General features: G+C 49.4%; 1 protein-coding gene across 2 annotated transcripts in view; it reads left to right on the plus strand.

Moving 5' to 3' along the window:
* Positions 1–1,314: 1,314 nt before the first annotated feature.
* The window catches only part of LOC309817736 (glycogenin-2-like), a 32,027-nt gene continuing 19,373 nt past the window's right edge, over positions 1,315–13,968 (plus strand). For both annotated transcript variants that reach the window (XM_082647009.1, XM_082647010.1), the window contains exons 1-4: positions 1,315–1,402; positions 4,942–5,083; positions 10,721–10,895; positions 12,592–12,754. In XM_082647009.1, coding sequence (XP_082503135.1) covers positions 1,396–1,402; positions 4,942–5,083; positions 10,721–10,895; positions 12,592–12,754 — 487 coding nt within the window. In that variant the 5' untranslated portion in view covers positions 1,315–1,395. The remainder of the gene's footprint in view (positions 1,403–4,941; positions 5,084–10,720; positions 10,896–12,591; positions 12,755–13,968) is intronic.

Here is a 13,968-nt window from a genome sequence, read left to right on the forward strand (position 1 = left end):
CAGATGGCGACTCATCCACTCATGCGGGCATGCACTCACACGTGCATTCATTCATTCCATTCGTCCACTCCTGCATTCACACGTTCATTAATTCACTCACTCATGCGTGCATTCATTCATAAATGTATTCCCTCGTTTATCTACTCCATTCATTCACTCGTAATTCTCTCCCTCCCTGACGCACGTATTCAGCAGCCGAGGTGCCCATCACTCCATCACTCACTCATTGATTTTCAGTTACTCTCTCCTGCGTACACGCACCGTGCACGCTTGCATGCCCCTTTCCTTTGCTCACTGAGCGTTCGTTCAGTAAGATCACGTTTCCAGCGTGGCCTCTGCCCGGGCAGCGCGCCGGCCTTGGGCCCGGCCCGGGAGGCCACTGCAAACGTTTACTTTGGGGCTGGCCGGTTAAAGGTGAGATGTCCGAGCGGAGACGCCTCAGACTCCTGGATTGGGCGGGGAGGGGTCGGGGGGCCGGGGCGGGGCGAGGATGCCCGGCGGCCGCTGCCCCCTCCGGCTCTCCTTCCGGGGCGCCAGGGGCCGGGCACGAGGCGGCGCCGGCCTGGCGCGGGGCTGCGGCGGTCGCGTGGACCAGCGCCCGGGGCTGCAGAGCGGGGGCGGGGGCGGGCTTCCGGAGCGCAGCCCAGCAGGCCGGGCCGAGGCGCTGGGGCGCCGGGGACGCGTGGTGGGCGCAGGGCAGGGGCGCCGGCCCGGGCAGAGGCTGCCGGAGCGCCGCAGGTGCCGGGGCGCAGGGGCCGGGCGGCGCGGAGGCGGCCTGGGCGCGGCGGGGACTTGGCGCTGCAGCTGCCCGAGCGCGGGGGAGGAGCGGGGCGGGGCGCAGGGGTGCGGAAGGCCGGGGGGCGGGGGAGGCGCCGGCGCCAGGCGGAAGCTTCGGGGGCGCAGTGGAGGTGCTGGGCCTGGGGTGGGGCGCGGAGGCGGCCTGGGCGCTTGGGGGGCCTGGGGGCGCGCGAGCTGCCCGAGCGCTGAGGAAGGGCGCGGGTGGGGGGCGCAGTGGTGGTCGCGGGGCGAAGAGTATTCTGCGGGGCGAGGGGCGCCGGGCCAGCCTGGGACACAGGCTGCCCGGGGCGCGGCGAGGTCGCTGGGGACACCCGGGCGGGCAGGGGCCGGGGGACGACGGGGGTGTGGGCAGAGGCAGCCCCGGAGCGCAGAGGGAATATGGGGAGACCGGGGTGGGGAGGGGCTGACCCGGGGGAGGGGCTGTAGGGCGGTGCTGCAGCCCCGGGGGTCTGTCTGGAATGCCGAGCTGTCTCCGCAGGCCCGGAGCTCCGTGCGGGTCGCCTAGAGACGACGCCTCCGCCAGGCCCGGCTCGAGGCCGCCCCCGCGCCCAGGCGCACTTGGCCGCCCGGTGCCCACGGCGGGCTGGGCCTCAGACCATGCCGGGTGAGTCGGGAAGACCCCTCGTGCTCAGCCTCCCTGCTCTCCTGGCGCGGCTCAGATTGGCCCGCGCTGGGGGCACCCCCCGCTTTGAGCGCGCAAGGTCGCCCCCAACCCCTCAGCTCCCACGGTGCGCCTTCCCAGTGACCCCCGGGGCTGGAGAGCTTGGTGTCCCTGGGGCAGGTGGAGATGGGGGTCTCAGCAGCTGGGAGGCGGGCGAGGTTTAGTATGGTCAGGGGGCGCTGAGATTTGGTAATTTTCCTTCTGTATAAAAGTAGCCCTTGGAGATTAAATGGGCTGGTTTGTTGGCCAGCGCGGAAACGCGTGGGCGTCTCACGGACGCGGAGACCCGTGGGAGTTCGTGCCCCTATGGCTCTGGGAAGACAGAGCCTGTGGTTCCCCTCCCCCAGCCTCGCCCCTCGAGGTCAGACTGGAGGCAGAACTGGTTATTCCGGTAAAGATCCAGGGTTAATCCCGCAGCGGGGCAGCAGGCCGACCGTGGCCAGATGCTGGGACTTCGGCGAGCCCTGGCCCCCCAGGGCTGCAATTCGGTCCTGTCTGCCTTCTCTTGGGTCTGGAGTGGACATCCGATTTGGACAGTAGACTTCCAAAGCGTAGAAACGTGATGATGGAGCAGTTCCCTGGGGATCCAGTGGTTGGGACTCCGTGCTTCCAATGCAGGGGTCACGGGTTCCATACCTGGTGGGAGAACTAAGATCCCACATGCTGCGACATGGCCAAAAAAAAAAAAAAGCTCCCAAGAAATGTGGTGATGAAACATAACCTCCACCCATGGGAAAGGTGCCCGTCCCGTTTTTATCATGAAGACACCCCGTGCTTGCACCAGTCCGGGCCTGAACGTGCATGAGCGCATTTTTCAGGAAAAAAAAAAAATCTGGTTACTTTTTATTCAGAGGAGCGATTTGGTAATTCAGGGAGCGGTTTCCATGCTTCTGTACCTCCTCTGTGCCTTAGAGAGGAGAATTGTTGGGGCAGAAAAGGCAGATATCCTGCCGTGTGCTGCGGTGTGCTGTCAGATTCTTGCAGAGAAGCAGAAAAGTCTGTGTGTTCCAGGCGGCGGTTTGGAGCTCTGCAGAGTGAAAAACACATTTTCTGCCAACCCGCTGGGGTCAATATAATGGTAGCATTCAGGAGGGTCGTTCGGACACATCGGCCACGGAATGTGCTAGAAAGAGCCCATCTGGGTGTTCAGCACTTTGCAGGGAACAAAAAACACCATTGAGTATAAGAGGAGGGGCAGAGGAGGAAGTCGGGATGTTATTTCGGGGGAGGGTCCGGGGGTGGGTTGTAAGGGGGTGGGGTAGAGGAAGGCGAGGAAGAGAAGTAAACATTTCTCCCAGACCTGTTATAAAACTGTCAGCCACCGCCGTCTTCAGGATGAACTCGGTTTTGCGGCATTCTTTTTTCCCCCCAACCTGGGGCTGGAGGACAGCCACCCGTTCTATTTCTGTTTTCCCACCCTGCACGCATGCCAAAAGTCCCCTCCCCAGCGCCCTGCCTGGTGGAAACAAAGCCTTTCAATGCAGGAGGCTTGGATAATTGTGCCGTGTTTTTTTGATGCCACGCCCAAACCTGACAGATGGGAGTTTCTTAGAGGTAAGGTGGTGTTGGAATCTGCAGACTTGTCCGTGAAGTTTTCAGCCTTTGTGACATTGACGTCCACTGGTCTGCCTTTGCACTTGAGATGGAGATCTTATCCAGCCATGATTTTGCACCATCATGCCCCGGCCCCTGGGGGCTGGCCTTTGGAGTCATGTGTCTTTGACCTAGAACGTGACGTTGAGTCTTGGGGTCGCTGGAGAAAGGGGGTCTTCTCTCCACTGGGGCTGTCTTGTCATCCTGTTAGCAGAAGCCATAATCCCTCCCCCTAGCAAAGGGAGAGTCCAGTAGTTCCGTAAAACCTACTCTGCAGACCCAGCCCTGTCTGTCTCCTCCCCGAGAATCGGAAGCTCTGGACAGTTGCCCGTCGCTGCTGCCTGGTCCCACTGTAGCCCACCTGCCCCATGCCTCAGCCACCCCAGAGACCTCCCAGATGATGTGGCTCTGTCTATAGGTAGAGATAGGTGATAGATATAGAGAAATAGAAGGGTGATAGGTGAATGATAAACAGTTGGATAGACAGACGTTAGATAATGATAGATGGGTAGAAAAATGGCTGGATGGGTGGATAGCTAGACAGATATCTTTTGGGCTGCAGACTTGAGTTCTGAGGTCTGCTGTCGTTGATACTCAGCCCGCAGTGGAAATGCCAGGAATTCTCATTCCCTCTTAATACAGGATAATGTGTAGACAGGAGCTGTTGGAACAGGCACACTTGGGCGTTTACCCCAATGGAATGTCAAGGGTACGATGCCAGCTGCAGGAAAACCGGCTCCAGAAGCTTGGGTCCTGGTGTTCTGTTTGGCGTGACGGTATCTTTGGGCCGTGCGGTGGCTGGAGGGGAAGACCGTCTGGTCTTTGAGAACTGAGCTGTGTGTGTTCCAGCCGTGGGCTGTGAATTTTAATTTCTGTCGACAGCAGGGGAGCCAAGGCCTGGATTTCTGGATCCCTTTGTTTTTATCCTGGCAACCAGCTCCTGGGGGTCCCAGACTCACACTGCTTCAAAGTCCCCGTTAAAGTCAATGTCACGAGTTCCCACTTAGATTCAAAACTGCCATAAATCGGATTGGCCGTCTGAGTTTCTGCCTCTGCTGCGGAGACATTAGGAAACTGAGGGCCTTTTGGTTAATGAGACAATATATTTTCCCTTCTCCCATCTCCTCGGCCTCATATATCCTTGAGTTGAAGTCTTTCCAACAAGTGGGTTGTGTGGAATTTAATTAATGGCTTTGGCCATTCCTTCTGAGAGCCCAGTTCTTTTGAGCTGGGTGGGAGTCCTCACGGTGACTCAGAAACTCCAAAGCTCTGTTTCCACCTGTTGCTTTGTGTTCGCCCAAGACCCACCTATTTTGGGTGAGTTTTTGAGACTTGAATGCAGAATCACATAAGGGGTCTGAGCTATGCCCATTTGCCGTGTGGCAGCACCAGGAAGGTTTTTTTAAATTGAAGTCTGGACGATTTACAACGTTGTGTTGATTTCAGGTGTACAGCAAAGTGATTCAGTTATACGTATATATCTATATTATTTCGACTCGTTTCCCTGATAGGTTATTACAAGATAATGAATATGGTTCCCTGTGCAATACAAGTAGGACCTCATGTTTATTTTATATACAGTAGTTTGTATCTGTTAATCTGAACCAGGGAATTTTAATGATGCTCCTCTTGGCTTTGTCTCACTCGTGTTTAGGGTTTCCTCTTTTCCTGTGTGTTTTTTTTCTTTTTCTTGTTTTGAAGAAGAATTGTTTTGCTTTATTTTGAAACAAAAGGATGCATGTGAAATGTCCTTGATGCGTATCTTAGAACAGCGAACAGTTATTGAGTTAGAGTTGTGAAGCTTGAGAGAATTGGAGGTGACCCTCAGCCCCGCCATCCCATGAGACCCGTCGAAAACATAACCCTGTTGTTTTTGTCTGTGTCCACAGTGTCTGACCAAGCGTTTGTCACGCTGGCTACCAATGACATCTACTGCCAGGGGGCCCTGGTGCTGGGGCAATCATTGCGGGACCACAGGGCCACCAGGAGGCTGGTGGTGCTGGTCACCCCTCAGGTGTCCAACCTGCTCAGGTAAGACTCAGACACACACCTGGTCCTTCCTCCTGAAGACGCAGGTCCCAGCCATGGTTCGTGGGCCCGACCACCGGCTGTCCTGGGGGGCCTCAGACACTTGCACATTGCCCTCCGGTCGTTATTAAAGGAGGAGGCTCTGCCAGGGGTGTGGCCAACTTCAGAATCCTTGTAGACAACACGCTGTGTGGGTACCGTGTCTTGTCTCAACTACGGAAATTCAGATGCCAGTTATTTTGCGGGGGGAGAGGGCAACTTTGAGAAGCAACTGTCCTAAGCTAAGTTAAAAATTTTTTTTTTTTACGTTTTTATTGAAATATAGTTGAATTACAATGTTGTATTATTTTCAGGTGTACAGGAAAGTGATTCAGTTATATGTACATACGTATATATTCTTTTTCAGATTCTTTTCCCATATAGGTTATTACAGGATATTGAGTAGAGTTCCCTGTGCTCTACAGTAGGTCCTTGTTGGTTATCTATTTTATATATAGTAGTGTGTATCTCTTAATCCCCAATTCCCAATTTATCCCTCCCCCCTTTCTTCTTTGGTAACCATAAGTTTGTTCTCCATGTCTGTGAGTCTGTTTCTGTTTTGTAAATAAGTTCATTTGTATCATATTTTAGATTCCACGTACAAATGCTATCGTATGTTATATGTCTTTCTCTGACGTACTTCACTTAGTGTGACCATCTCTAGGTCCATCCATGTTGCTGCAAATGGCATCCTTTCATCCTTTGTTATGGCTGAGTAATATTCCATTGTATACATGTACCACATCTTCTTTATCCATTCATCTGTCGACGGACATTTAGGTAACTTCCATGTCTTGACTGCTGTGAGCAGTGCTGCTGTGAACATTGGGGGGGGTGCATGTTTCTTTTTGAATTAGAGTTTTTTCCGGATATATGCCCAGGAGTGGGATTGCTGGATCATAAGGTAGCTCTGTTTTTAGTTTTGTAAGGAACCTCCACACTGTTTTCCACAGTGGCTGGATGCGACTTAAATTTTAAACTTAAATACTACGTGGAACACTTTGCTGATAAAATTGAAAGTAGGAAATACTTGATCCTTCTAGGGAAATTCAGATGGTCCACATGACACCAGAAGAAGTGAAGCCCTTCTGTGGACCAGTAACAGTGGGAGAAATGGAGGATGTTATCAAAGGCTTATCTGGGGGAAGGACCTGGGCCTGGGCAATTGTAAGGGATGTTCTGTAAAACTGGGCACAATAAATTAATTTCCATGCAAAAAGAACTATCTGAGAGCCTAGGGGGAAAAAAATCAATGTGTTCCTTTATTTTAAGACACTGTGCTAACCTTGATACGGAAACTTGATTTACAGATTTGATTGTGTTTCCATATAGATGAGAAAAGCCCCCCAGTACAGATTATCAACAAGGCAACTCTAGGCCTGGAGTAGAGAAATAAATGATGCTGGATAAACAACAGGGTCCTACTGTATAGAACAGGGAACTATATTCAGTATCCTGTGATGAACCGTCACGGAAAAGAATATGAAAAAGAATGTATACGTATGTATAACTGTGTCACTGCTATACAGCAGAAACTAACACAACATTGTAAATCAACTGTACTTCGATAAAATAAAGAAGACAAAAAAAGAAAGAAATGATGCTTGCTGTAAGAAAGCAAGGATAGTTCATTGTATAAAAATCTATCATTGGGCTTCCCTGGTGGTGCAGTGGTTGAGAGTCCGCCTGCCGATGCAGGGGACACGGGTTCGTGCGCTGGTCCGGGAGGATCCCACATGCCGCGGAGCGGCTGGGCCCGTGAGCCATGGCCGCTGAGCCTGCGCGCCCGGAACCTGTGCTCCACAACGGGAGAGGCCACAGCAGTGAGAGGCCTGTGTACCGCAAAAAAAAAAAAAGAAAAAAAATCTATCATTGTAATTCATCACATCGCTGTATCAGAGAAAGGCAATGATGTGATCCTTTTATATAAAAGTTGAACACATACCCACATGATTTCCAGGTAGATTTTGAAGATAAAGGTAAAATTTAAAGTGTAGGAAAATCTTAGAAGTCGAGATCTTGGCATGACTGACATCTGGGGCTGGATGACCCTCGGATGCGGGGCGTCCTGTGCCCTGTGGGGTGTGTAGCAGCCTCCCTGGTCTCCACCCACCAGGTGCCAGGAGCACCGCCCCCCCCGCGCCAACCCTCCTTGCCTTTGTGATAACGAAAAACGTCTCCAGATACTGACATAGTTGACTGCTTCACGTGTCTGCCATTTTTAATTACACAAAACAAAGGGTACCAGAACTGCTGTTTGTCAGATGTATTTGTGTAAACGTAAAAGGTAAAACAAGCCAATTAGGGAGCCCATTTACAAAATTTATAACGAGGAGAGGGTGTTGTCCGTAGAATAATGAAAGAACTCTTCCAATTGATAAGCAGAGATGGATGGATGGATACAACCAGGGTAGACGGCATGACCAAGGGATACGTACTCTGTCTTCACAGACATTGAAGCCCTGTCACATCAAACAGCTCAGTGATACGTATGACGCGTCAGGCTGGCAAGTGTGTTTTTAAACGTCGGTGTTTTGGGAGGGGGGGCGTGCACAGACCTTAGTCATTGACATTAAGTGTTGTCATTAGTCTTTAACCAGATTGGCCGTCACCCATTCTCCCAATAGTGTTTCAGATGAATGGATGCTCGAGGTGTATTTCTTCTTGTCTAAGATGATTCCTGCAGGCCCCAAAGAGAAAGAAAAGAGAAGAAGATACATTTGTGTGCAGCGGACGTTTCCCTGTGCCCGGGCCGCTGGGTCTTCAGGGTCAGACCAAGGGCTGCAGTGGAACCAGCGTTGGGAACGGTGACCCTGGGGGTAGCCACGCATCCTTGGGGGGACCTCTTTGTGGTCCCATCATCATCTCCTGAATCATGGTGTGCGTGGAACAGTTACATAGAACTGATAAAGCCAAAAAAAACCAGACATGTCTGTTCTCTGCTAGATTCCTATCTCCTCAGCTGTCCAAAGCTGTCAGCACGTTTTTTCAGTCTTTCAGTCTACTCATGATGAACTGTAAAATATTCAGGGACAGTGTCACAGAAAGACTGGGAAAGGCTCACTGAGGCAGACCTAGTTGCACTGTTGTAGAACCAGTTATGTATTTTGCGGTCGTTGGTAGGGTTGAGGAACAGTGCTCTGTGATGCAGTCAGGGCAGTAGGACATAAACAGTGACCTGTGACTCCAAATGACCAGGCGGCGGTGTTCAAGAGACTGCCATTCCTCCAGGCTGTGTGGTACATCCATGGCTGGGGGAGTCTTTCTGCAGGGAAGGGGACCCAGTAGCATGTGCTTGTAGGTTCACACAAATTGCATTCTTGAAACTTAATTCTCCCTCCAGGAATTTAAGTTAAGGAGGCAAGGAGAGCTGAACAAAAGCCTATAAGGACATAGGTGCTACTTGTAGTAACGTAGAATGACATTTCTTGGCCCTCTACCTCCCTCTTTATACAATCTTGAGGATGCCATAAATGCCATAAATAACTGGGTAAAAAGCAGGAGGAAATTGGTGATGGCGTGGTATTTTCTTAGAAAGTTACTTTGAATACTGTGCAACGTGAAAGCACAAATGTAGAGTAGAAGTGGAAAAGCTACTAAGGAATAGAAAAGATAGACTCAGAAGCTCCAGCATCTGTCAAGACTGGGAGTTTCAGAAAGGACAGGAGTGGAGAGAAGGGATTCAAGGAACTATTTCCGCTCTGAGGAAGGATTTTAGATTGTGGGTGTTCCCTGAGCACTGAGCAGAATGAATGAAGGAAACCCAAGTGTTGATGATACAGAAGGTACCATTTCAGAGCACGAAGAAAGAAGAAAAAGTACTAAAGGCATTTCAGGTCTCAGCCTGGTTGAGACAGCTGATGCCTCAAAGCTCTTAGACTACCTAATTTTGAAATGAAATGTCTGTATTCAGCTAAATGCAGTTTGAAAGCAAAATCAAGATGTTTCAAATATGCAGAAGCTGAGCCGTTTTACCCCTCAACGACCTTTGAGAAAAAGTTACTTGAGGATATACTCAAGCACAATGAAATGTGAATCCAAGAAAGAAGAAATAGAATGTAAGAAGCTGTGCAAAACAAATAAACGAGTAATATTGAGAGTTAATTGGGAATGTATTGGTGAATAATTACGAAAACCTGGAATTAACAGTCCCCATGGGAGGTGGTTGGGGGTTAAAAGAGGAGGGAGACAGGTGAACGTACGCTAATATTCCTGTCTTGTCTGGGGCGAAGTTATAGATGATAACTGTTGTTACATTTGATAGGAAATAGTAAGGTTAAATAGATGCGTTGAGGGTTTAAGGGTGGCAGCCACCAGAGGACTAGAAAGGGTATAAACAAAAAACACAAGGGAGAGAAAAAAATCGAAACCAAGCAATGAAAAGTAGGAAAGAATTACAAAGAAGAAAGTACCTTCTTCAGTGCGTGATATTGTGGAGTGTGTGATGTCTTGGTACTGGTGACATTAACCTTGGTCTCCTTCGGGGTATCTCTACTGTAAAATCATTATTTTTGTCTTTGTAATTGATAAATATCTTGGGAGAGGTACTTTTAGACTATGAAAACATGCTGTTTCTCCTCAAAACCTTTACTCATTGCTTTTAGGGTTCATCCGTGAATTTTGTCTGCAACACTTACCACTGTGATGTTCATCTAATGGTGATTTTTCTCTTTCCATCATTCCTTCTACATTTATTACTTGGAATTCTTCTGGGAGGAAGAGCTACCCCTTTTACCCCATTTACTTATGTATTCACTTGTGATATCAGTGTGGATCCGTGAATATTCATTTTATACTTTAGGTTTTGTTGTTGTTGTTTTTGCGGTACGCGGGCCTGTCACTGTTGCAGCCTCTCCCGTTGCGGAGCACAGGCTCCGGATGCGCAGGCTCAGCGGCCATGGCTCACGGGCCCAGCCGCTCCGCGGCATGTGGAATCTTCCCGGGCCGGGGCACGAACCCGTGTCCCCTTCATTGGCAGGCGGACTCTCAACCACTGCGCCACCAGGGAAGCCCTAGGTTTGTTTTTGTTTTCTTGCCCAAATTGCGTCAGCTTTGGCTCCTGGGACCTCCTCCTGACTGACTTACTGTATCCTTTTGACATGCCCCTATCCTTTTTCTAGCACCTTCTTAATTTTCTGTCATCGCAAAGATATTCCAGGCAATGATGAAGTAGAATTTAAGCAAAAAAATTTTTAATGGAACAGAGGCACATTTCATTTTGATGAAATGTACATTCTTTCAAAATTTGAGTCTCAAAACTTGTATGCAACGAGCGATGTAGGTTTTGAATATGTAAAGTAAAAACTGATGGAGAGCTTCTGTTGGTTTCTACCTACTCAGCCTTCCCTTCTCACTGCCCATGCACTTTGGAAAGAGAAAGTACCTTCCTAAGAGATGACCCGAATCAGTCTGTGTTAAGACAGTTTAATATGTCTTGCTTTTCACGTTTGCCTAAGTTTTAAGCATGAATGGAACGTGGGCAAAGCCACGAGACCCACATGGGGAAAATAAAGCCTGGTATGAAGACTGCAGCAGCAAGGGACAGCATGTCTCATGTTAGAAGGTGGGCTGTTCTCCTGGGATTTGGCATGTCTTTTCCAGGGTGATCCTCTCGAGGGTGTTTGATGAGGTCATCGAGGTGAACCTGATAGACAGTGTAGACTACATCCACCTGGCCTTTCTGAAGAGACCTGAGCTCGGAGTCACCCTCACCAAGCTTCACTGTTGGACACTCACCCATTATAGCAAGTGCGTCTTCCTGGATGCAGATACCCTGGTGAGTACAAGGGAGGGCAAGGACCAGACCCTCCACCTGTTGAGGAACCCCCGACAAAGACCATGCTGCTCCCTCCTTAAGCAAGCTGCTAGCTCGTGCCGGTGGGTCCCCACCAGGTAACGTCCATCACTATCACCAACATCGTTTAGTCGATCAACATCAGATAGAACACACCTACTGCAGTGGACCCTGCTGAGTATACTGGGATGCTTGAAGGCATGTTCCTTCCCGAGGAGGGGTTTGTAATCACATTATTTTATCTACACAGGGTAAAATATTAGAGAAGTATTCTTTCTTGATTGTAAATTAGAGAGTCCTGAAGGGACTGGTACACCTGGCTTCTGAAGCTGTGGTATCCCCCATTGTCATTTGGGGTAGTTGCCTTTGGTGTAGGAGCCCAGGATGGGCACGTTCGTGAGCAGCCATTGGAAAGTCGAAATGTAAAATGAGGTTGGAGTGTCAGAGATACATGCGAGCTTGTCTTGGTTGTGCAAAAGCAGCTCTGTAGGAAAACGGGGGTGGAGAGGAAAATAATAAGTGCGTAATCAGAGTAATTTCTTTCCCAAACAGCACAATTCAGAAAGCCGGTAGGTGTTGGAGAGAACTGCTGTTGGTGGTCAAGCTCTCGAAGACAGTGGATTATATGATATTGACTTGCAGACCTCTCTGTTTATGGATTTCCAGTCTTGTAGGTCACACTTGCTAGAGGGAAGAGAATATATACAATTAAGAGCATTTCGTGGAGGATCTTAAGAATCTTGAGGTGATAATTGCATTTCAGTGACGGTGTTACTTCAAACCCTTGAAATAAACCAGGGAGCAATCTTATACACACACTCTTCTCTTTTGAATATAAGTCTAAAAGAAGAGAGTCAGGGGCTTCCCTGGTGGCGCAGTGGATGAGAGTCCGCCTGCCGATGCAGGGGACGCGGCTTCGTGCCCCGGTCTGGGAAGATCCCATGTGCCGCGGAGCGGCTGGGCCCGTGAGCCATGGCTGCTGAGCCTGTGCGTCCGGAGCCTGTGCTCCACAACGGGAGAGGCCGCAACAGTGAGAGGCCCGCGTACTGCAAAAAAATAAAAAAAAATAAGAGAGTCAGTCAAAAAATTGGGTATAAGTTTCCCATCACTGAACGTTGTCTGGCCCATTGTGAAGTTCCTGTTGCATTTCTCACTTGTGCCCCAGAGGTTAAGAGAAGCGTTACTGTTCCTGAGTCCAAGCTTGTACTGCTCACCACACGACACAGGCCAGTAAATTGAGAGACGAGGTGTTGGAGCAAGGAATAATGACTTTATTCAGAAAGCCAGCAGACCGGGAAGATGGTGGACCCGTGTCCCAAAGACCCATCTTCCCTGAGTTAGAGTTCAAGCTGCTTTTATACTAAAAGGGGAGGGGCTGAAGTCCTGCTACTGGTCAGAATTTCTCCCTTCTTGCAGCCATTCACAGGTGGGCCTGATGAGGGTTTCCTGTGAGCGAAACAGAGGTATTTTAGCTTAACACTCATTGCACCGGAGGCAGGGTTCCCGGAGATGGGCCGTTATGTATTGTTTAAGCTTATGGGCAACATCCCTTTGGTGATTAACTTGCAGCAAAAGCAGTAGAATACAAAGGTTAAACTAAGAGAAACAGGTCTAATATGGAGTCAGATTGGTTCTTCCCTGTGAGATCGTACGGGTCCCCCACGCTCTGTTGCTCCAGGTGCTGTCCAATATCGATGAGCTGTTCAGTAGGAGAGAGCTTTCTGCGGCCCCGGATCCCGGATGGCCGGATTGCTTCAATAGCGGGGTGTTTGTCTTCCAACCTTCCCTGGAGACACATGGCCACTTGCTGCGGCATGCCACGGACCACGGCAGCTTTGACGGTAGGTGAAGGGCAGCTGGACATTTGTGGGAGAGAATGGGGCCTGAACACATCCCTCTGCCCCACCGACACCTATAGTCCCCACCACCCCGTATCTGTGAGCGGCAAGTTAAAGTTGGGGATTGAAGAACAAGTGCAGGAAGAGATGAAGATATAAGTAAGTAAGTACACAGTAGAGAGGACCGTTGAAAATATCTTTGATGGGTAGAAGGGAGAACTCCTCAGTCCTGATCACATAGGATGTGTGGACAGCCTTTCTCTAAAGGGCCCGATAGGCGACTTCCCTGGTGGTCCAGTGGTGAGGACTCCGCACTTCCACTTCAGGGGGCACGGGTTCCATCCCTGGTTGGGGAACTACGATCCCGCAGACCTCACGGCGCAGCCAAAATAAAATAAAAAAGGACCAGGTGATTAATGTTTTCAGCATCGTGGGGCGTCTCATCTCTGTGACAGATATTTATCCCTGTCGTTGTAAGATGAAATCAGCCATTGACAGGACTTAAATGAGCGTGGATGTGTTCCAATAAAACTTTATTTACAAAAATGGGTTGAAGCCTTCGTTGGCCAACCCCGATATAGAATAAAGGGGAGAATGAACTGAAACCAGACAGTTGCCTGAACAGGCGTTAGTACACGGGAAAAATACTAGAATTTTTGTAATGGGAAAGAAAATGGTAGACTATTGAAAAATTGGAATGTAGATTGGTGCAGCCACTGTGGAAAACGGGATGGAGTTTCCTCAAAAAACTAAAACGAGAACTGCCATATGATCTAGCAATTCCACTTCTGGGCATATATCCAAAAAAAACCCAGAAACACTAATTTGTAAAGACACGTGCACCCCAGTGTTCATAGCAACACTATTTACAGTAGTCAAGCTATTGAAGCAACATCAGTGTCCACAGATGAGTAGATAAAAGAGATGTGGCACCTACACAATGGAATATTACTCAGCCATGAAAAAGAATGAAATATTGCCATTTGCAGCAGCATGGATGGACTTGGAGGGCATGATGCCAAATGAAACAAGTCAGACAGAGAAAGACAAATGCTGTATGCTGTATGGTATCACTTATATGTGGATCTAAAAAATACAACAAACTAGTGAATATAACAGAAAAGAAGCAGACTCATAAATACAGAGAACAAATGAGTGTTTATCAGTGGTGATGGGGGGCAGAATAGGGATAGGGGATTAAGAGGTACAAACTATTA

Source organism: Grampus griseus (assembly GCF_964374135.1).
Source record: "Grampus griseus genome assembly, chromosome: Y".
NCBI classification, from domain to species: domain Eukaryota; kingdom Metazoa; phylum Chordata; class Mammalia; order Artiodactyla; family Delphinidae; genus Grampus; species Grampus griseus.